This window comes from Bufo bufo, chromosome 3 (genome assembly GCF_905171765.1).
Source record: "Bufo bufo chromosome 3, aBufBuf1.1, whole genome shotgun sequence".
Lineage (NCBI taxonomy): Eukaryota > Metazoa > Chordata > Amphibia > Anura > Bufonidae > Bufo > Bufo bufo.
The window spans coordinates 136,419,935-136,443,146 of NC_053391.1; the positions used below are offsets into that span (position 1 = coordinate 136,419,935).

Genomic DNA, 23,212 nt, shown 5'->3' on the forward strand with positions numbered 1-23,212 from the left:
TGCTCCTGTGTGTGACCGCCGCCTCATGCCTTCTTGCGGCAGCGCCGCTTCTCTCAGAGGACACATTTCTCTCTACCGAACCCTTATTAGCGGGGGGGCTGCAGTCCTCGGTATTTATTAGCTGTCACCTAACGGCCTCCGCCATCTTTACCTCGCGCAGCGGCTGCCTGTGCCTGCCTTGGCTGGAGGCTCCGCGCGCGGTAAAACTCGAGGTCTGATTGGTCGGAGTTTGGAATTTTAAACCGCGCAGTTCGGGAGCGTCAGTAATAACGGTTCTATGGAGTGCAGAGAACGGGAGGAAGGCGGATCGGGACTGTGGGGCCCCTGTGCAGGGAAGAGCATCGGTCCTCCGTGTTCCTACAGCTCCATTAGTGGAAGTGCTGAGAGATTGGGTTTATTGTAACTAGCAATAGCTGACATCCTATAGACCACTCCTCCCATCATATGTTTAAGGGGTGCCATCATATGGTTCAGGGGCCAGCTTTTGTGGGTCTTCTCATGTAATACAGTTTACACGTGATTGCACCTATAGGTCATACATTTATTCACACTTGTGATCATATAATATTCATGTCTTGTAATATTGTACATATATTAGGTCACCTATGAAATAGCTTATTCCAGACCTCCTACCATACAGTTTACACATTAGACCACATAGATCACTGTTGTCAGGAGGATAATACAAATCTATCAACTGGTTGTGCGGTGACTGCACACATCTCATAATCAAACTCCCATTATATTTCACAGTAGTTACTATCTTGCACTTCAATTCCATCCAATGGAACCAGATGAGTCTTTCGTGGCCACTCCGATCAATCCCAATAATTTCCCTGCAAAGCTGTGGCGTCTTGTGAACAGCCCGCTCTACCAGTCCATCTGCTGGGACTCCTCTGGGGATGGAGTTATCATTGACCAGCAGTTATTTGAGTCTGAGCTGCTTTGCCCTTCGAGGGGAATGGCTGAGGCCACAGACTTGTTTAAGACCACTAACTTCACCAGTTTTATCCGCCAACTCAATCTCTATGGTTTCAGGAAGTTATGTCTAGGATCTGGCAGTAGCACTGGTCTCCATCATCCTGGGGGGGATCTGGGAACTGGAGATGGCAACGTTCACCATTTCTACAATGACCATTTTCAAAAAGGGCGACCTGATCTGCTTGTCAATTTGAAGAGACTGACGAGCACTAACAAAGCCAAGCTGGCGGCGGGCCTGGAAGTAACTTCTCGCCCACCGAACCGCTACCAAAGAATGCTTGCCAGTTCTCTAACAGAGGACAGTAGAGAAGATAGCCAAGGTAAGAAGAACGTGCTCTGCTTGACCAAGGTGTAGAATTGTAGGTATAAAAGCTCATCTCCTTGGCAGTGAAGCCCCTCTTCATAGATCCTGTATGCACTTGCCAGGACCTGTAGTCTGGGTTAGAAAAGGATATGTTTATCCTGTGGGCTTCCTACACGCCATCAGCGGGCACTGTACGCTCCTCCTCCCTAGTCACACGGTAGATGTCACAGGACCTGGATTTCCCTTTGGATTGTGTTGCTCTGGAGGCCGCTAGTACGAGTATAATTCTAGAGCATTTCTGTTGTGTGAGGCTTTGACACATCATGATGAATTTTACAGACTTTTTTGTGCCACACTAGCTCAAAATATATGGGTCACATTTTCTAAACCCTCATTCTGATATAATAAAATCTGAGACTCTTAGGGTACTTTCACATTTGCAGCAGAAGATTCCGGCAGGCAGTTCCGTCGCCGGAACTGCCTGCTGGACCAGTCAAAACGCATGCAAACCGATGGGATTTGTCAGACGGATCAGAATCCTGATCCGTATGACAAATGCATTGGAATGCCGGATCCGTCTTTTCCGTCGTCATCTGGAAAAAACGGATCCGGCATTTATTTTTTTCACATTTTTTGCGGTCTGAGCATGGCGCAGACCGCAATGCCAGATCCGTTCTGCCAGAACACTCGGGGCCAGATCCGGCATTAATGCATGTCAATGGGAAAAAATGTTCCGGTATTTTGGACAGAGATAAAACTGCAGCATGCTGCGGTATTTTCTCCGTCCTGAAAAGGATAAAAGACTGAACTGAAGACATCCTGATGCATCCTGAACTGATTGGCTCTCCATTCAGAATGCATTAGGATAAGGCTACTTTCACACTTGCGTTCGGAGCAGATTCGTCTGGTGTCTGCACAGACGGATCCGCTCGTATAATGCAAACGATGGGATGCAAACAATGGGATCCGTCTGCATTATCTTTCAGAAAAAATTCTAAGTCTGAAAGTTAGTCAGACGGATCCGTCCAGACTTTGCATTGAAAGTCAATGGGGGACGGATCCGTTTGAAATTGCACCATATTGTGTCAACTTCAAACGGATCCGTCCCCATTGACTTACATTGTAAGTCTGGACGGATCCGTTTGGCTCCGCACTGGCCAGGCGGACACCCGAACGCTGCAAGCTGCGTTCGGTGTCCGCCTGCTGAGCGGAACGGAGGTCATACGCTGCCAGACTGAGGCATTCTGAGCGGATCCGCATCCACTCAGAATGCATTGGGGCTGGACGGATGCGTTCGGGGCCGCTTGTGAGAGCCTTCAAACGGAGCTCACAAGCGGAACCCCGAACGCTAGTGTGAAAGTAGCCTAAAACTGATCAGTTCTTTTCCGGTATTGAGCTCCTAGGACGGAACTCTATTCCGGAAAAGAATAACGCTAGTGTGAAAGTACCCTTAGCCAATATATTTTGATCAAAACACATCTGTGCACACCTACCCCTTCCTCCTCACATAGAGGTGACTAGGAGCAGCACACCATATGTGCGGGGTCTGCTCTCCTGGACATAGATGCCCAACGGCATAGGTAGGTTTAGAGTAGGTCCTGCCTGACTGAGACCACCTTGGCGCTGGGTAGGCGGGCACAGATGTGTTTTGATCAAAATATATTGGCTAGTTTCAGATTTTATTATATTAGAATGAGGGCTTTGTCCATATCTAATGCTTTCGTCAGTTTCCTTTTTTTTAGCCAGAAAATGGGCCGAATTGAACCTGTGTTACCACCCGGCCTTCTCGTAATTTACAAAGCACAGCGCCGTACATTAGATAGCGTATGTGCTGAGTATCGTGCTCACTCCCATTGAAGTGAATAGGGCTGAGCGCAATACCAAGCACAGCCGCTATACAATGTACGCCGCTGTGCTTTGTAAGCTGCAAGAAGGCCACAGCGCACACAGGAGTGCGGGTTATTTCTCAAACAGCTGATCTGCGGTGGTCCCGGGTGTCAGATCCGGATAGGTCATCAATTTCTAAATCTCAGAAAATTCCTTTAATAGGCATCCACATGACCAAAATAAACTGAACAACTCATTTAAGAGGTTATGCAGTGTGAAATATGTACAGTGAAAACAATAAAGTAAAAAAAAAAAACAATGCAATGCAAAAAAATGGATAAATGTATATAAATTACAAAGTATTTTATATGTACCCTCAAACAGCTCCAAAAACATGCTATTTTCTCTCACATAAAACTAGGCCTCATGTGAACGAAAAAACTAAAAAGTTATGGCTGCTTGTACACTGAGAGGCAAAAACAGGAAAAAAAAAAATAGCGGGTGATGCTAGGGAGGCTTGTTCCCTTCAAAAGCGATGCAGGTGGCGGGGAGCCAGGTAGTATAACCTCTGTGAGGGGCCTGGGCGTATGGGGAGGCATTTTAGGGTTGGATAACCCCTTTGGCCCCTTTCACACGGGCGAGTATTCCGCGGGGATGCGATGCGTGAGTTGAACGCATTGCACCCGCACTGAATACCGACCCATTCATGTCTATGGGGGCTGTTCACATGAGGCGGTGATTTTCACGCATCACTTGTGCGTTGCGTGAAAATCGCAGCATGCTCTATATTCTGCGTTTTTCACGCATCGCAGGCTCCATAGAAGTGAATGGGGTTGCGTGAAAATCGCAAGCATCCGCAAGCAAGTGCGGTATGCGGTGCGATTTTCACGCACGGTGGCTAGGAGACGATCGGGATGGAGACCCGATCATTATTATTTTCCCTTATAACATGGTTATAAGGGAAAATAATAGCATTCTGAATACAGAATGCATAGTAAAATAGCGCTAGAGGGGTTAAAAAAAATCTTAAAACTAATTTAACTCACCTTAATCCACTTGATCGTGGAGCCGGCATCTCCTTCTGTCTTTATCTTAGCTGTGTGGAGCAACAGGACCTGTGGTGACGTCACTCCGGTCATCACATGATCCATCACCATGGTAAAAGATCATGTGATGGATCATGTAATGACCACAGGTCCTGTTGCTCCACACAGCTAAGATAAAGACAGAAGGAGATGCCGGCTCCACGATCAAGTGGATTAAGGTGAGTTAAATTAGTTTAAAGATTTTTTTTAACCCCTCTAGCGCTATTTTACTATGCATTCTGTATTCAGAATGCTATTATTTTCCCTTATAACCATGTTATAAGGGAAAATAATACAATCTACAGAACACCGATGCCAAGCCCGAACTTCTGTGAAGAAGTTCGGGTTTGGGTACCAAACATGCGCGATTTTTCTCACGCGAGTGCAAAACGCATTACAATGTTTTGCACTCGCGCGGAAAAATCGTGCGTGTTCCTGCAACGCAGCCGCATCTTTTCCCGCAACGCCCGTGTGAAAAGGGGCCTTTAAGAGGCTGTCACCTCTTGATACATTCGACACATTCTTAACCCCTTTGTGATGACGCGCATTTAAAAAAAATATTGCATTCCAAGAGCTATAACTTTTTTGTTTTTTCATCAATGTACTTGTATGAGGTCTTATTTTATGCAGGACAAGTTATAGTTTTTTATGCACCATTTTAAGTACATGTAATGATTGATTAAAGCAAGATGTTTAGCTAAAACCCCCTTTGTTTACGTCAGTAAAAAGGTGTATTAGTGGTCACTAAGGGTTAATTATTTGTACCCTACAGTTCCGAAATAGTGAACCAATAATTCCAATTTTCTATATAATTTGGGGGGAAGGTGCTTTCTTTTTAGTCCACAAATAAAGTAAAACTTGTGTGTGCCAAAGGCTAGTAGGCAGTTCAGACACTTTCAATTATTTCAAAATGGTGGCAGAAGGGAATATATTGACTAGATAGAGATATAGAGTGCCCATGGGTAGACTAAGAACTTAAAGTGGCTCTGAAAAAAAACTAAAAGTGTCCCCATGTTGTAGGTGGGTCCAAACTGACCAAGTAGCATGGTCAACACAAGTAGATGGGGTCAGTACAACATTCTTCAGCATGCTGCCTGGACTTCCAGTAGTAATGACTCCTATAGTGCCCTCAGTAGTATGCTCTCCAAATCTGCAATGAAGATCAACGGGCCATTGTACACTGCCTCATATACTGGCCTATGGCTTATTATGGGTGAACAGCAGGGCAAAGGGGGTATCAGATCATTATGCACCTGGCCGAGCGACAGTCAGGTAGGCATCGGCCCACTGGGAAATTTCCCTGAAGGGGTTACATGGCCAATCTGCCCCTAGAGTGTGGCCTAATAAAAATGTTCTGTGCCAAGATAAAGATCATATTGTGCTCAGTAAGCCCGATAACGAGGATTACACTGTCAAGATAAATTGTGGATACAGAACCCAAATAAGTTCATACAGTGCTCAGGGACACGGCATATGTAGTCAGGTGAGACATGGTTATGACTGCTCAGATGTTCCAATTCTCATGGCCTGCTCAGCATTTGTGACTACTTGGGGCAGTAGCACACGCAGCTACAAGACACCATCTACACTACTCACAAAAAGTTAGCGTTATTTGGCTTGTGGGTGAAATTTCATGATGATCCTAAAATACACTCTAACCTTTACAGGTGAACTTAATGTGACCTTCACTAAACTTTTGAATGTACATGTCCAACTGTTCAATGTTTCAGTACTTTTTTTGCACAACTTGCTTGTTCTCTAAAAAAGAGCTAAACTGCAAAATTCACAACAGGTGTTTGATCCATGAATCGCCCAAATAAATTTCCTGGTTCAATTAGAATTGGTATTTAACAGTCCTTCTCATCATGCTGTTCACGTTTTGACATCAAGAGACCAAGACAACACCTAACAATTGATCAACAGTACCTCGCCATTGCGAGGCTTCAGCAGGATGTTCTCAGACAGAAGTGGCCTCTGAGCTTATAGTGTCACAGAGTTTCATCAGCAGGTTGCAACAGAGTATACAGAGAGACTGGAAGAGTCAAAGAAAGGCATAGAAGTGGATGTCCTTTGGCCACATCCCAAACTGATGACCACTTTATTGTGAACCAATGCCTTGCGGAACCGATGATGAATGCCACTCAACTCCAGCACTATTAAGGAAGGCAGAGGCACTCAAGTGTCTTGTCAGAGACCATTTGAAACCATTTACATCAGCATGGTCTGCATCTAGACGAACTGCAAGAGTACCTGAACCACAGGCATCATCGTCTTGCATGGGCCAGGAAGCATCTACACTGGACGAGGGGGCCAATGTGCCTCAGTGATGTTTCACTGATGAAAATTGATTTATGCTGAGCAGAAATGATGGCCACCACAATGATTGGAAACGTCTACTGTTGTCACCAGACGAGCCTTTGGTGGTGGTGGTTCTGCCCTACATTTTGTGAATGGTACAGTGACAAAGCCAATACTACTTGAATAACATCATTAATTCCGAGTCATTGTGCCTCTGCATGAACAACACAGGCCTATTAAATCTTCAAAGCTCATCAAGGTCGCATCATTAGGGAATGGCTGCTGGAGACTTGGGATACCTCAAATGGAGTGGCCTGCACTTTCTCTAGACCTGAATCCCATTGAAAACCTATTATATCAGCTGAGTTGCCGTGTAGAGGCTCGTAACTCTGTACCCCAGAACCTCAATGACCTAAGGGCCGCCCTTCAAGAAGAGGGGGATGCCATGGCTCAAGCAGACAATAAGTCGACTTTAAAACAGCATGAGACGTCGTTTGTCAAGCTGTAATTGATGCTTACGGCCACATGACAAGTTATTGAGACATTGACATTTTTGTGGGGGGTATACCCACCACTGTTGTTGGCTTGTTTCAATAAATTGTTTGAGATGAGGGAAATCACCATTGGCATTCTTCTACTTAAATGCCCTACTTTCATGATATAATATCACTGTGAGCGTGAACTTTTTATGTTTTCCAAAAAGTTCACCCAAAAGCCAAATATCCCTAACTTTTGGGAGTATGTTAGTAGGACTGTCTCCTTGCATCTTTGAGATTGCAGAAACATTGCAGTAGACCAGGGCTGGCCAACCTGCGGCTCTCCAGCTGTTGTAAAACTACATTTCCCACCATGCCCTGCTGTAGGCTGATAGCTGTAAGCAGTCTAGGCATGCTGGGAGTTGTAGTTTTGCAACAGCTGGAGAGCTTCAGGTTGGCCAGCCCTGCAGTAGACTATGGAATGACTGTATGGTGGTAGTTGTGCATTGATATAGGAAAAGCAAGTTGTTTAGGATGTAAGCTTAAATCTAAATGTGTGCATCAATTTCAGTACTTTTTTCTATACTTGTAAAATTTTCTTTTTCTAATCTGTAGGAGTCGAACAGAGTCACAGAACTTGCAGACGTGAAAAAATTCCTCCGTAATGTCAACCCTCCAATCCACAACCATTTAGAGGCTTTTACCGGAAAAGAGTTTGATTGCACTCCAATCCCTCCAAGGACATGGTCACACTCATTTGGCCTTCACCAAAGACAGTTATGCCTCTCATTCATCATTTCCAGAAAATGGGATGTTTTTATCCTGACCTACAGCACTTTCCAACAGACATCACTTACACAATGCAATCTTCTGCCCCAAGTCGGTACATGTGCAACAAGGTCTCCCCTCCATGCCAGGATCAGTGCAGAGATATAGTGGCTATATGCCACATCCTGCACAGTACCTCCCAGTCATATTAACCCAGCAGGTGAGTTCTGTCCCATTAAGACACAGAAGATTACTTTTAATGGTGCTTTGTAGGCTTCTGCTTGTAATGGAATGCTGAATTCAATGCCTGCTATCTGCATAGGACTTTTCAAATAAAAGCTTCTTCATACTGAAGAAGAAATTATAAAGTGCCAGGAGGGGTAACGTGTTTTTGGATTTCTTTAAAGCCAGGAAAGTCCTGCAGATCTGAGGAAGGTTAACTAGGTTGCCCAGCCCCTTAACATTTTGACCATCCTTGCAATCTCCTGCCATCCAGCTCCCTCACCGGTCTCTGTATTCTGGATTCCAGTGATGGTGTTTCAACAAAAATATGTGATTGGCTGCAGCAGTGACCTCCATTATGAACTCCAGCGGTCACATATCCATGTAAAAATATCATTACTGGTGGCCAGGATATACAGACCTGCGGAGACCCCAGGAAGAGGTGGCACGTGAGTGGTGGGGAAATCAGGTGTGATTATTACCCCTGTTTGTCACTTGAAACCATTTTTTTGGTCAAAAATGTTACCTCTTGGGGACAGATGACGTACCGGTATGTCATGTGTAGTTCCGATCACCACCGAGCGGCGATGGTGATCGAACTGGGTGCCTGCTGAAATCTAATCAGCAGACACCCTGGGAATATGCGCGGGGGGGGGGGTCCTGTGACCCGCCCCCCCCCCCCCCCCCCCCCTCGTATCAGCGATTGCAGCAAACCGCAGAGTCAATTCAGACCTGCAGTTTGCTGCGTTTTCCGGGTTATTCGGGTCTCTGGGGACCCGATAACCCGGAATAGGATGGTGATCGGTGGTGCGATAATACACCACCAATCACCATCCTGAGAGGTGATGGTGACATCACCTCTCAGGATCGCTTCTCATTGGCTGCAGGGCGGGCGGGAGGTTCAAATTATTGCAGCGCTCCTCTCCTCCTCCTTTCTGTGTCCGGGAGAGAGGAGCCTGCAATTGGATCCCCAAGAGCCAGCACCCCCATCTGTGCCCAGCGCCCCCTTCTGACCCTCCACAGTGCCATCTGGCATATATATTTTTTTTTTATGCTCACGCTGACTGTGACCGGCACTCTTAGCGTCCGGCCACTGTTAGCGCATCGCACAACCCACCGCTGATCAACTTAGAACGGCTGATCAGCGAGTTTGAATTTTATTTTATTTTTTACATTTTTTGGCCTTTTTTTTTTTTTTTCTTTTCTGTTAGTTTTAGGGCAAAGTCCGCGAACACCCGTGCCCCCACACACACGCACACTAAATAAAGATTTCCACGCACACACACACTCCCCTATGGCCCGCCGGATGTTCTCGGCCGTGGAGGCATACGCCCAGCTTGCCTCCGACTCCGAGGGCCCCAGTGAGGATGAGGATGACCCCACTTTCCTTTTGTCATCCGCGTCCTCCTCATCGTCTAGCGATAATTATGAGCCCCCAAGGCAGCGGAGACGCCGCCATGCGGAGCAAGGGGACCGCCATGCTAGGGACCCTGTGGCCCACACTAGTACGAGAAGCTCTGGGGCTCGTACTAGTTTTCCGGGCCACCAGTTAGGTCCACCGGAGCCCCCTACCGGTGAACTTGCATGGTGTACCCCAGAGCATTTTGAGCCTGCGATTACTGATTTTGTTGGCCAAGCAGGAATCCAGATTCCCACAGTGGGCTTCACTGAATATGACTATTTTTGTATTTTTTTCAGTGACCACTTTGTGAATCTGATGGTGGAGCAAACGAACGTGTTCGCCCAACAGTTCATTGCTCAACACCCGGGCTCCTTTTTGGCTAGGGCCAGTGGGTGGACTCCATTCAGTGCAGCCGAGATGAGGACGTTTTGGGGCTTCGTGCTGCACATGGGCCTAGTCAAAAAAACCAGTGTCAGCCATTACTGGAGACGTCCTCTACCAGACCCCACCTTACAGTACGGCCATGACACGTACCCGGGTTGAGGCCATCCGGAAATGCCTGCATTATGCAGATAATAGAATATTTGACACAGTCCTGACCTCAGTATCTGAGGAAAGGGATTTAGGAGTAATTATTTCAGAAGACTTAAAGGTGGGAAGACAATGTAATAGGGCAGCACGAAATGCCAGCAGAATGCTTGGATGTATAGGGAGAGGTATAAGCAGTAGAAAGAGTGAAGTGCTTATGCCGCTGTACAGAACACTGGTGAGACCTCACTTGGAGTATTGTGCGCAGTACTGGAGGCCATATCTCCAGAAGGATATAGATACTCTAGAGAGAGTTCAGAGAAGAGCTACTAAACTAGTACATCAGTATTTTTCTATAATCCGATTTTCTGTCCGTTTTTTGCGGATCCGTTGTTCCTGAAAATGTTTCCGTATGTCATCCGTTTTTTGCGGATCCGCAAAAAACGGAAACATGTATAAATTTCAATAAGCAAATAAAGTTGTTTGGATTTCTTGAAAAAAAAAATAAAAAAAAATTTAAATGTAATTTCCAGGAACGGATTCCGTTTAAAACGGATGACATACGGAATGACATCCGTATGTCTTCCGTTTTTTGCGGATCCATTGACTTTGTATTGTACCAGGATCCGATTTTTCAGGAAAAGAATAGGATATGTTTTATATTTAAACGGACATGCGGAACGGAACAACGGAAACGGACAGCACACATTGTGCTGTCCGTTTTTTCCAGGACCCATTGAAAATTAATGGGTCCAGATCTGGTCCAGATCTGTTCCATAAAAAACGGAACAGATCAGGAAAGAAAAAACGGACGTGTGAATGGACCCTAAAACTTACCAGGAAAGGTTAAAGGACCTTAACATGTATAGCTTGGAAGAAAGAAGAGACAGAGGGGATATGATAGAAACTTTTAAATACATAAAGGGAATCAACTCGGTAAAGGAGGAGAGCATATTTAAAAGAAGAAAAACTACCACAAGAGGACACAGTTTTAAATTAGAGGGGCAAAGGTTTAAAAGTAATATAAGGAAGTATTACTTTACTGAGAGAGTAGTGGATGCATGGAATAGCCTTCCTGCAGAAGTGGTAGCTGCAAATACAGTAAAGGGGTTTAAGCGTGCATGGGATAGGCATATGGCTATCCTTCATATAAGATAGGGCCAGGGGCTATCCATAGTATTCAGATATATTGGGCAGACTAGATGGGCCAAATGGTTCTTATCTGCCGACACATTCTATGTTTCTATAATGCAGCATGTCCTCCCCCCCAAGGTGATCCTGCCTATGACCACCTGTACAAAATCAGGCCGGTCATCGGTCACTTTGGGGCCAAATTTTTCAAGGGCTATGTACCTGGAAGGGAGGTCGCGGTTGATGAGTCTCTCATTGCTTTCAAGGGGAGACTCATTTTCCGCCAGTATGTTCCCTCTAAGCAGGCGAGGTATGACGTGAAGCTGTACAAACTTTGTGAGAGTACTTCAGGGTACACTTACAAGTTTCGTGTGTACGAGGGGCGAGATTCCCGTATTGAACCCCCAGAATGTCCCCCCACTCTGGGTGTTAGCAGGAAACTTATGTGGGACCTTATGCACTCACTAGTATCCCCTCGCCGCCAGATCCACGTCCGCTTGTGGGACCGTGCGGAAAAATCAACGCGGCCTCCCTACCCACCCCCTCCAGGTACCTATTCCCAGGGATGAGACCCGTGCCTTTACCAGTGGAAACCTGTTGCTGGTCAGATATAAGGACAAGACGGATGTCCTTGTACTGTCCACAATTCACCGTAACGGCATCACCTCTGTCCCTGTGCGAGGTAACGCAGCAACGGTCCTCAAGCCTGATTGTATCGTTGACTACAATTGGTATATGGGAGGAGCTGATCTCTCTGATCAAGTCCTCAAGCCATATAATGCCATGCGCAAAACCCGGGCATGGTTCAAAAAAGTTTCGGTCTACTAGGTACAGGTTGCCTTGTACAACTCTTTTGTGCTGTCCCGGAGCGCTGGCAACACAGGGAAATTCCTCCAGTTCTATGAGGCAGTCCTCAAGGCCCTGATCTTTTCTGACCGGGAAAGAGCAGGCCGGAGTACCCCGGGAACTGGAGGTGCCAGGATCGTCCCTGGCCAACACTTTCCAGGTGTGGTCCCCCATACTGGAAAGAAGGGACGGACCGAAAAAAGGAGCAGAGTGCGTCACAGGAGGGGGATACGGAAGGACTCAGTGTGACACCTGCCCCAATCATCCGGGCCTCTGCATTATTGGTTGCTTCAGGGAGTACCACATTTCCATGGAGTACTAAATTTATAATCCCCTTCCCCAATTTTAATTCCATTTAGCCACTGACAATCGGAAAAAAAAACTATGGTTCTCAGACGTCCGACACTAAAACAAAAAAAAATATTTAAAAAAAATATTATTTTGTAAAACTAAAATAAATAAAAAAGTAGACATATTAGGTATCGCCACGTCCGTAAGAATCTGCTCTATAAAAATACCCCATGACCTAACCCCTCAGATGAACACGGTTAAAAAAATAAAATAAAAACAGTGCAAAAAAAGGTATTTTTTTGTCACCTTACATATCAAATAGTGTAATAGCAAGCGATCAAAAAGTCATATGCACCCCAAAATAGTGCCAATAAAACCGTCCTCTCATCCCGCAAAAAATTAGCCCCTACCTAAGATAATCGGCTAAAAACTAAAAAAAACTGACTCTTAGACTATGGAGATATTAAAATGTTTTGTTTTTTTTTGTTTATAAAAGGATATTATAGTGTAAAACCTAAATAAATAAACAAAAAGTAGACATATTAGGTATCGCCGTGTCCGTAAGAATCTGCTCTATAAAAATACCCCATGACCTAACCCCTCAGATGAACACGGTCAAAAAAATAAAACAAAAACAGTGCCAAAACAGCAATTTTTTGGCAAATTCTCCATTTTAAACCGTTTTTTCCAGTAACAAAGCAAGGGTTAACAGCCAAACAAAACTTAATATTTATTACCCTGATTCTGAAGTTTACAGAAACTCCCCATATGTGGTCGTAAACGGCAGGGCGCAGAAGGAAAGGAACGCCGTATGGTTTCTGGAAGGCAGATTTTGATAGCCTTTTTTTTTGGCACCATGTCCCATTTGAAGAACCCCTGATGCACCCCTAGAGAAGAAACTCCATATAAGTTTTCCCCTCTAAGAAACTACACCCCTCAAGGTATTAAAAACTGATTTTACAAACTTTATTAACCCTTTAGGTGTTCCGCAACAGTTCATGGCAAATGGAGATAAAATTTCTGAATTTCTATTTTTGGTAACCTTGCCTCACAAAAATGTAATATAGAGCAAACAAAAATCATATGTACCCTAAAAATAGTCCCAACAAAACTGCCACCTTAACCAGTAGTTTCCAAAATGGGGTCACTTTTATGGAGTTTCTACTCTTGGGGTGCATCAGGGGGGCTTCAAATGGGACATGGTGTAAATAAACCAGTCCAACAAAATCTGCCTTCCAAAAACCACTCGGCACACCTTTCCCTCTACGCCCTACCGTGTGCCCGTAAAGTAGTTTACGGCCACATATGGGGTGTTTCTGCAAACTACAGAATCGGGGCAATAAAGATTGGGAGTTTTGTTTGGCTGTTAACCCTTGCTTTGTTACTGGAAAAAATGGATTAAAATGGAAAATTAGCCAAAAAATTTAAATTCTTAAATTTCATCTCCATTTGCCAATAACTCTTGTGGAACACCTAAAGGGTTAACGACATTTGTAAAATCTGTTTTGAATACCTTGAGGGGTGTAGTTTCTTAGATGGGGTCACTTTTATGGAGTTTCTACTCTAGGGGTGCATCAGGGGGGCTTCAAATGGGACATGGTGTAAATAAACCAGTACAGCAAAATCTGCCTTCCAAAAACCACATGGCGCACCTTTCCCTCTATGCCCTACCGTGTGCCCGTACAGTAGTTTACGGCCACATATAGGGTGTTTCTGCAAACTACAGAATCGGGGCAATAAATATAGAGTTTTGTTTGGCTGTTAACCCTTGCTTTGTTACTGGAAAAAATGGATTAAAATTGAAAATTTGCCCCAAAAAATTGAAATTCTGAAATGTTATCTCCATTTGCCATTAACTGCTGTGGAACACCTAAAGGGTTAATGACATTTGTAAAATCAGTTTTGAATACCTTGAGGGGTGTAGTTTCTAGAATAGGGTCATTTTTGGGTGGTTTCTATTATGTAAGCCTCAGAAAGTGACTTCAGACCTGAACTGGTCCTTAAAAAGTGTTTTTTTGATTTGTTTCTAAACTTCTAAGCCTTGTAACATCCCCAAAAAATAAAATGTCATTCCCAAAATGATCCAAACATGAAGTAGACATATGGGGAATGTAAAATAATAACTATTTTTTGAGGTATTACTATCTATTATATAAGTTGAGAAATTGAAATTTGCTAATTTTTCAAAATTTTTGGTAAATTTGGTATTTTTTTTATAAATGAAAATGTTTTTTTTTTTACTCCATTTTACCAGTGTCATGAAGTACAATATGTGACGAAACAACAGTCTCAGAATGGCCTGGATAAGTAAAAGCGCTTCAAAGTTATTCACTCATAAAATGACACTGGTCAGATTTGCAAAAAATGGCCTGGTCCTTAAGGTGAAAATGAGCCTGGTCCCTAAGGGGTTAAGGGGCTGGACAAACCATATATAGCACTACAATATTCCACAGCACTTTACAGACATTAGCATCAAGCTGTCCCTAATGGGGGCTCACAATCTAAGGTCCCTATTAGTATGTCTTTGGAGTGTGTGGGGAAACTGGAGTACCCGGAGGAGACCCCCGCAAACACAGGGAGAACATACAAACTCCATGCAGATGTTGTCCTTGGTCAGATTTGAACCTTGCATTGCAAGGCACCAGTGCTAACCACTGAGCCACTGTGCTGACAGTGCATTTAAAGCTGCCCTGAAATACATTGACAATACTGCCACTTATTGCTCATCATGTTGTAGCCAGAAATAGAGCTTTAATAACTGGGTCAGATGAAAGATGTTGCCAGGTAATACCTTTGATGGTCATCTTTAAAACAAGACCCGTCTCACATCTCTAGCTGTTATACAGCCTGAGATAGAGATATTAGTAGTTGCTGGGCACGTCTTATAGTCTGAAAAATATGGTACAGTTGCTAATGTGGAAGTAGACCTATATGTATTTGAATCTCATAGTGAGTCTTAAGCATGCTATGTGTTTTTTCCTGTATTGCCGCCTCTGTGTAACTACGCCTCTATGGTAAGCCCCATCATGTCAAGGACAATAACGAACACTGACAAATACCTGATTTCATACTATGTCTGCTTTTTTTCTCCTGTTATATTTGGGCGATGTGAGCATCTACATTTGAGTGGTTTCTTTTTCTTTACATCATGTGTTTAGTGGCTGTAATTTCAGTTCCATTTGTTGTTTTCCATCCAGCCATCCTTCCATGCTGCACAGCTTCAGCTCATATGCACCATCTCAATGGCTGCCCTGGCCCTGCAGTCTCCTCATACCAACACTGCAGCTATTTTCAGGTTAGTACAATTAAAATGTAACCTGATTCCGCAGACATCATTCATCCATCACTTCCTCTCTTAGGTTACTCTTGACCTCTGCAAATGTTTGGCATTTTGATGATGCGTTCATCAGATTGATGCCCTACACTCACTGCCCTCAACGTCTTTGCAGCCTTGTCCTTCTTTTATCCTCATAGTAGTACATATCCACCAACTATCCCTTTTTTCTGTGGTACTTTTATCATTTCTTGGATCCTGAGAACGCCTATGGAAATGACAAACAGGTCTTACACATATTGGAATGGATCTTATGCTATGACAATATTTGATTGTTTTGAAGAAATATCTACCAGCAATCAGCTATAATCTGTGGCTGAATCTGGTGGCAAGTATTGGATTCTTCTGCAGCACCACCTCAGTTGAAGTAAAGCCAATGAAACCATCTGTCTGGGTTCATGGATATTCAAGAACATGTTAGGTCCTCCTCAGAGAGAGAAGCTCTTTGTCCACCGTGTCATATCTTTCATTTCCAAAATTGCTTTAGTGACACCTGCAATGTTGACATGGCCATTGCAGGGGAACTACTTTATCTGCTTGGCCATGGCTCTAATTTGAAAGGGGTTGCATGGGATAACACAACCTCCTAAAACCTTGTGCATGCTTGAAAAATGCTTACAGCTCCAGAAAGGAAAGTGGGGAATATTAATTATGTGTGGCTTTCCCAGTTGACATGCATATTTATCAAACGGCAATGCTTATTGAAGCTGCAAAGACTCATTTGAGTCTTGATTGTGAAGGGATATTCCCATCTCATAAAATGGTTGCCTTGCATATTGCTAGGATATGCCATCACTTTATGATTTTTGGAGATACTCTGGGACCATTTCCGATTCTGAGAATAAAGGGGTCAGAGCACTCATGCTGGGCTGTGGCCTCCTTTACTTTTTTTTTTCCTGCACATCAGTGCTCCTGCGCAGGAAACTGTAGCCGGTCCCAGCCACCTGCACTTGGGGTTGCAAGAGTGCTTCTGTGTAGTGAAGAACTGCAGCGCTAAATCTGTGATCCAGCCCTTTCATTCTCAGGATCCAGACATTGGACACCCACAGAGTATAAAGCTATATTTCATCATTTTATGACCTGGGAATACCCCCTTTATCCACCTCAGCCCCACTAGCTTAAACACCCTTAATGACCAGGCCACTTTTTACACTTCTGCACTACACTACTTTCACCGTTTATTGCTCGGTCATGCAACTTACCACCCAAATGAATTTTACCTCCTTTTCTTCTCACTAATAGAGCTTTCATTTGGTAGTATTTCATTGCTGCTGCCATTTTAACTTTTTTTGTTATTAATCGAAATTTAATGAAATTTTTGCAAAAAAATGACATTTTTCACTTTCAGTTGTAATTTTTTTTTAAAAAAAACGACATCCATATATAAATTTTTCTCTAAATTTATTGTTCTACATGTCTTTGATAAAAAAAAAATGTTTGGGTAAAAAAAAAATGGTTTGGGTAAAAGTTATAGCGTTTACAAACTATGGTACAAAAATGTCAATTTCCGCTTTTTGAAGCAGCTCTGACTTTCTGAGCACCTGTCATGTTTCCGGAGGTTCTACGAGGCCAGACAGTACAAACACCCCACAAATGACCCCATTTCGGAAAGTAGACACCCTAAGGTATTCGCTGATGGGCATAGTGAGTTCATAGAACTTTTTATTTTTTGTCACAAGTTAGCGGTAAATGATGATTTTTTTTTTTTCTTACAAAGTCTCATATTCCACTAACTTCTGACAAAAAATAAAAACTTCCATGAACTCACTATGCCCATCACGAAATACCTTGGGGTGTCTTCTTTCCAAAATGGGGTCACTTGTGGGGTAGTTATACTGCCCTGGCATTCTAGGGGCCCTAATGTGTGGTAAGTAGTTTGAAATCAAAATGTGTAAAAAATGACCGGTGAAATCCTAAAGGTGCTCTTTGGAATGTGGGCCCCTTTGCCCACCTAGGCTGCAAAAAAGTGTCACACATCTGGTAACGCCGTACTCAGGGGAAGTTGGGCAATGTGTTTTGGGGTGTCATTTTACATATACCCATGCTGGGTGAGAGAAATATCTCGGTCAAATGCCAACTTTGTATGAAAAAATGGGAAAAGTTGTCTTTTGCCGAGATATTTATCTCACCCAGCATGGGTATATGTAAAATGACACCCCAAAACACATTCCCCAACTTCTCCTGAGTACGGCGATTCCAGATGTGTGACACTTATTTGCAGCCTAGGTGGGCAAAGGGGCCCACATTCCAAAGAGCACCTTTAGGATTTCACAGGTAATTTTTTACACATTTTGATTTCAAACTACTTACCACACATTAGGGCCCCTAGAATGCCAGGGCAGTATAACTACCCCACAAGTGACCCCATTTTGGAAAGAAGACACCCCAAGGTATTTCGTGATGGGCATAGTGTGTATTTCTATGGAAGTTTTTATTTTTTGTCACAAGTTAGTGGAATATGAGACTTTGTAAGAAAAAAATAAAAATAAAAAAGATCATCATTTTCCGCTAACTTGTGACAAAAAACAAAAAATTCTAGGAACTCGCCATGCCCCTCACGGAATACCTTGGGGTGTCTTCTTTCCAAAATGGGGACACTTGTGGGGTAGTTATACTGCCCTGGCATTTTAGGGGACCTAATGCGTGAGAAGTAGTTTGAAATCAAAATCTGTAAAAAATGCCCTGTGAAATCCGAAAGGTGCTCTTTGGAATGTGGGCCCCTTTGCCCACCTAGGCTGCAAAAAAGTGTCACACATCTGGTATCGCCGTACTCAGAAGAAGTAGGGCAATGTGTTTTGGGGTGTCTTTTTACATATACCCATGCTGGGTGAGAGAGAAATATCTCGGCAAAAGACAACTTTTCCCATTTTTTTATACAAAGTTGGCATTTGACCAAGATATTTATCTCACCCAGCATGGGTATATGTAAAATGACACCCCAAAACACATTGCCCAACTTCTCCTGAGTACGGCGATACCAGATGTGTGACAATTTTTTGCAGCCTAGATGCACAAAGGGGCCCACATTCCTTTTATGAGGGTATTTTTAGACATTTGGATCCCAGACTTCTTTTCACGCTTTAGGGCCCCTAAAATGCCAGGGCAGTATAAATACCCCACATGTGACCCCATTTTGGAAAGAAGACACCCCAAGGTATTCAATGAGGGGCATGGCGAGTTCATAGAAATTATTTTTTTTTGGCACAAGTTAGCGGAAATTGATTTTTTTTTTGTTTTTTCTCACAAAGTCTCCCTTTCCGCTAACTTGGGACAAAAATTTCAATCTTTCATGGACTCAATATGCCCTCACGGAATACCTTGGGGTGTCTTCCTTCCGAAATGGGGTCACATGTGGGGTATTTATACTGCCCTGGCATTTTAGGGGCCCTAAAGCGTGAGAAGAAGTCTGGAATATAAATGTCTAAAAAATTTTACGCATTTGGATTCCGTGAGGGGTCTGGTGAGTTCATGTGAGATTTTATTTTTTGACACAAGTTAGTGGAATATGAGACTTTGTAAGAAAAAATAAAATAAAAAAATTTCCGCTAACTTGGCCCAAAAAAATGTCTGAATGGAGCCTTACAGGGGGGTGATCAATGACCACCCCCCTGTAAGGCTCCATTCAGACGTCCGTATGTGTTTTGCGGATCCGCGGTGTCCGTGTTCGGATCCACCGATACGCAAAACACATACGGACGTCTGAATGGAGCATTACAAGGGGGTGATCAATGACAGGGGGGTGATTAATGACAGGGGGGTGATCAGGGAGTCTATATGGGGTGATCACCCCCCTGTCATTGATCACCCCCCTGTAAGGCTCCATTTAGACGTCCGTATGTGTTTTGCGGATCCGATCTATGTATCCGTGGATCCGTAAAAAACATACGGACGGCTGAATGGAGCCTTACAGGGGGGTGATCAATGACAGGGGGGTGATCAGGGAGTCTATATGGGGTGATCACCCCCCTGTAAGGCTCCATTCAGACGTCTGTATGTGTTTTGCGGATCCGATCCATGTATCCGTGGATCCGTAAAAAACATACGGACGTCTGAATGGAGCCTTACAGGGGGGTGATCAATGGCAGGGGGGTGATCAATGACAGGGGGGTGATCAGGGAGTCTATATGGGGTGATCACCCCCCTGTAAGGCTCCATTCAGACGTCTGTATGTGCTTTGCGGATCCGATCCATGTATCCGTGGATCCGTAAAAAAACATACGGACGTCTGAATGGAGCCTTACAGGGGGGTGATCAATGACAGGGGGGGTGATCAATGACAGGGGGGTGATCAGGGACTCTATATGGGGTGATCACCCCCCTGTCATTGATCACCCCCCATAAGGCTCCATTCAGACGTCCGTATGTGTTTTGCGGATCCGATCCGTGGATCCGTAAAAAACATACGGACGTCTGAATGGAGCCTTACAGGGGGGTGATCAATGGCAGGGGGGTGATCAATGACAAGGGGGTGATCAGGGAGTCTATATGGGGTGATCACCCCCCTGTAAGGCTCCATTCAGACGTCTGTATGTGCTTTGCGGATCCGATCCATGTATCCGTGGATCCGTAAAAAACATACGGACGTCTGAATGGAGCCTTACAGGGGGGTGATCAATGACAGGGGGGTGATCAGGGACTCTATATGGGGTGATCACCCCCCTCTCATTGATCACCCCCCATAAGGCTCCATTCAGACGTCCGTATGTGTTTTGCGGATCCGATCCGTGGATCCGTAAAAAACATACGGACGTCTGAATGGAGCCTTACAAGGGGGTGATCAATGACAGGGGGGTGATCAATGACAAGGGGGTGATCAGGGAGTCTAAATGAGGAGATCAGGGGTTAATAAGGGGTTAATAAGTGACGGGGGGGGGGGGGGGGTGTAGAGTAGTGGTGTTTGGTGCTACTTATTACTGAGCTGCCTGTGTCCTCTGGTGGTCGATCCAAGCAAAAGGGACCACCAGAGGACCAGGTAGCAGGTATATTAGACGCTGTTATCAAAACAGCGTCTAATATACCTGTTAGGGGTTAAAAAAATCGCATCTCCAGCCTGCCAGCGAACGATCGCCGCTGGCAGGCTGGAGATCCACTCGCTTACCTTCCGATCCTGTGAACGTGCGCGCCTGTGTGTGCGCGTTCACAGGAAATCTCGCCTCTCGCGAGAGGACGCGTATATGCGTCCACCCAGAATAGCAGGGCCGCCGCCAGGACGCAATCCTGCGTACGGCGGTCCTGAGGTGGTTAAAAGGGGCCTGGTCACCTAGTTATGGTACCATGGCCTGTTCATCTCAGCTATATGACATTCTATGGGAGAGATTTATCATCTCCCTGCACCAGAAAAGTAGCATAAAAAAATTGCAAACTGCGTGTTTGCGACTTTTTAAATGTGACTTAAAAAATAAAATTGTTGCAAGTGATATTTTTTAAAATATTTACGCCGCCTTCAGCACTTTAAAAAAAGGAGGTGTGGGAAGAGGTCTGGCCAGCCACAATGACAGATCTTATCTTCATTTACACCAGTTTTCTGGTGCAAATGAAGCCAGAAATCTACAGCAGTTCTGAGCTGTCGTAGATTTCAGGTTAAGTGCACGGACTGCAGGAGGATGCATCTAATTTATGACAGCGCTGGTCTTGATAAATCTCCCCCCATGTTTTACAACTGTAGACCTTGAACATTTTTATCAATACATTATAGCACAGTGCGCAATACAGATTTATAACACAGGTTTTCATATATTATTGTCCCAATCTGCAGAACCGTCCAATGCATCCTTCTTTTCCCATGGAATTCTTTCACACAGGCTGGCCATCAAGTGAATCAAGTGAGTTCAGAAAAGACGAGATGAATCTAGAGAATGTTTTCCAGTTTGCGGATGAGCTACAATCTTCTTCTCAGTTGGAAATTGTGAAGCTGGATACAGTAGAAAGTCTTGTGGGGCCAGCAGCATCACCTTTACAAAATGAGAATGTCGCAATGGCAGTGCGCCCAGGAAACGATGAGGCTTATTGTAGTCAGACGGACCACTTGGAACCTTTACTACATGCTGATATCACAACAGAGGCTTTATTAGTGGACCAGCCTCACAATTGTACAAGTCCATTGACTTCAGCCTATGTCTGTCCTCTCAGTACTGATCACACAGAAGTAAGTAGCAGATCACACTCTACCTGAAAGATGTGTATTTGGGATTAAAAGTAAAAGTGGGATCCTGCAGATTTCCCCCCCAAAAAAGACTTTTATCTTTATTTTGCAAATGAGAGCATCAATGCACCGAGGGGCGAGGCCAGCACTGGAAAGCTGAGGGGCTAGGTCTCACCCCTCCGTGCCATGAAGCTCTCACTTGCATAAAGAATAAAAAGTCTCTTTTTCTCCGGAATGCTGCAACTGATTTTCACAAAACAAGATATCATTTTAGTTAGCAGGATCAACCCTACCAGGAAGTATACCAGGTTTAATGGGGTTGAACCTGCTGACACATGCTCTTTAAGCTAAATGTAGATGTTGTTTTTGCTTCCGTAGGTTGACATGAATACATCTTCAGATGCAGACAAAACCTTGTGCGTTGATGAAGTGGATTTACTCGCTTCTGATGTCCTTTTTTCTCCAAGTCAAATAGCAACTTGTGATCACATGCATAGTACAAACGGGAAAGCAAAATTTGAAAAATGAGCAGGTAAATGTAAGCGGCATATAGGTCATGCCAGAGATAAACATGTAAATGTTTAATAGGCTTCTTGTAATACAGTATATATAATACAGCAAAAGGAAAGTCAGGTCATGAAAACCAAGAAGTGTTGTCATGAGTCATGTGGGAGTTGTTGGAGTTCGCTCGCAGCTGAAGTAGACCCTTGAAACGATTCTTCATGGGAAGGAAGTCACGTATTTATTTGAGACGAGCAGCAGAGCAGGATAGTGAGAAGGCAGAAAAATACAGAATGCAAAGTGTAGAATGAAATGATAGAAAGGTAGTGATTTTCCTCAAACAATTGATTTTTATACCCAGGATGCCAAAAACATACAAATCACCATATTTTTGGGAATATAAGATGCACTTCTTTCCCCCAAAAGTGACATAAAAGTGCCAGTGCGTCTGAATGGAAGTGGTCATCAGCATGCGGGGAGCGGTGAGGGAAGCACTGTACCAGGTCTACCCGCTCTCCTGGTCTTCTTCTGGGCCCCCTCTGCAGTGTATCCTGACTGCTTACACCATAGGCAAACACTATGTAGGTGACACTGTGCAACATCATGTCACAGATCAGCACAGGCCGGAAGAAGACCAGGGAGCAGTGAGTGGCAGCCCTGTCCTGCACAAGCGAAGTAAGTTTATCTAATCTGATCTAAATGATGGAGTCCAATTTGAGGCTGATGGGGTCTCATCTGAGGCTGATTGGGCGCTGATCTGAGGCTGATTGGGCGCTGATCTGAGGCTGATGGGGATCTGATCTAAGGCTGATAGGGGTCTGATCTGAGGCTGATGGGGGTTTGATCTGAAACTTAAGGGGGTTTGATCTGAGGCTGATGGTAGTCTGATCATAGGCTGATGGTCTGATCGTAGGCTGATGGGGATCTGATCTGAGGATGATTGGGGGTCTAATCTGAGGTGTTGAAGGAGGTTGGGTGGGCGGTCTGATCTGAGGCTGATATATTTTGGAGGTCTGATGAGGGTCTGATCGGAGGCCGATGGAGCTTGGGAGTCTGATTTTGGGGTCTAATCTGAG

General features: G+C 44.4%; 1 protein-coding gene across 1 annotated transcript; it reads left to right on the plus strand.

Moving 5' to 3' along the window:
• The first annotated feature begins 784 nt into the window (after positions 1-784).
• HSF5 (heat shock transcription factor 5) lies at positions 785-22,163 on the plus strand. Its single transcript, XM_040422145.1, is given in 6 exon segments — positions 785-1,301; positions 5,562-5,680; positions 7,775-7,846; positions 7,849-7,959; positions 21,249-21,638; positions 22,014-22,163. Coding segments are annotated over 6 exon segments (1,359 nt in total).
• The last annotated feature ends 1,049 nt before the right edge of the window (positions 22,164-23,212 follow it).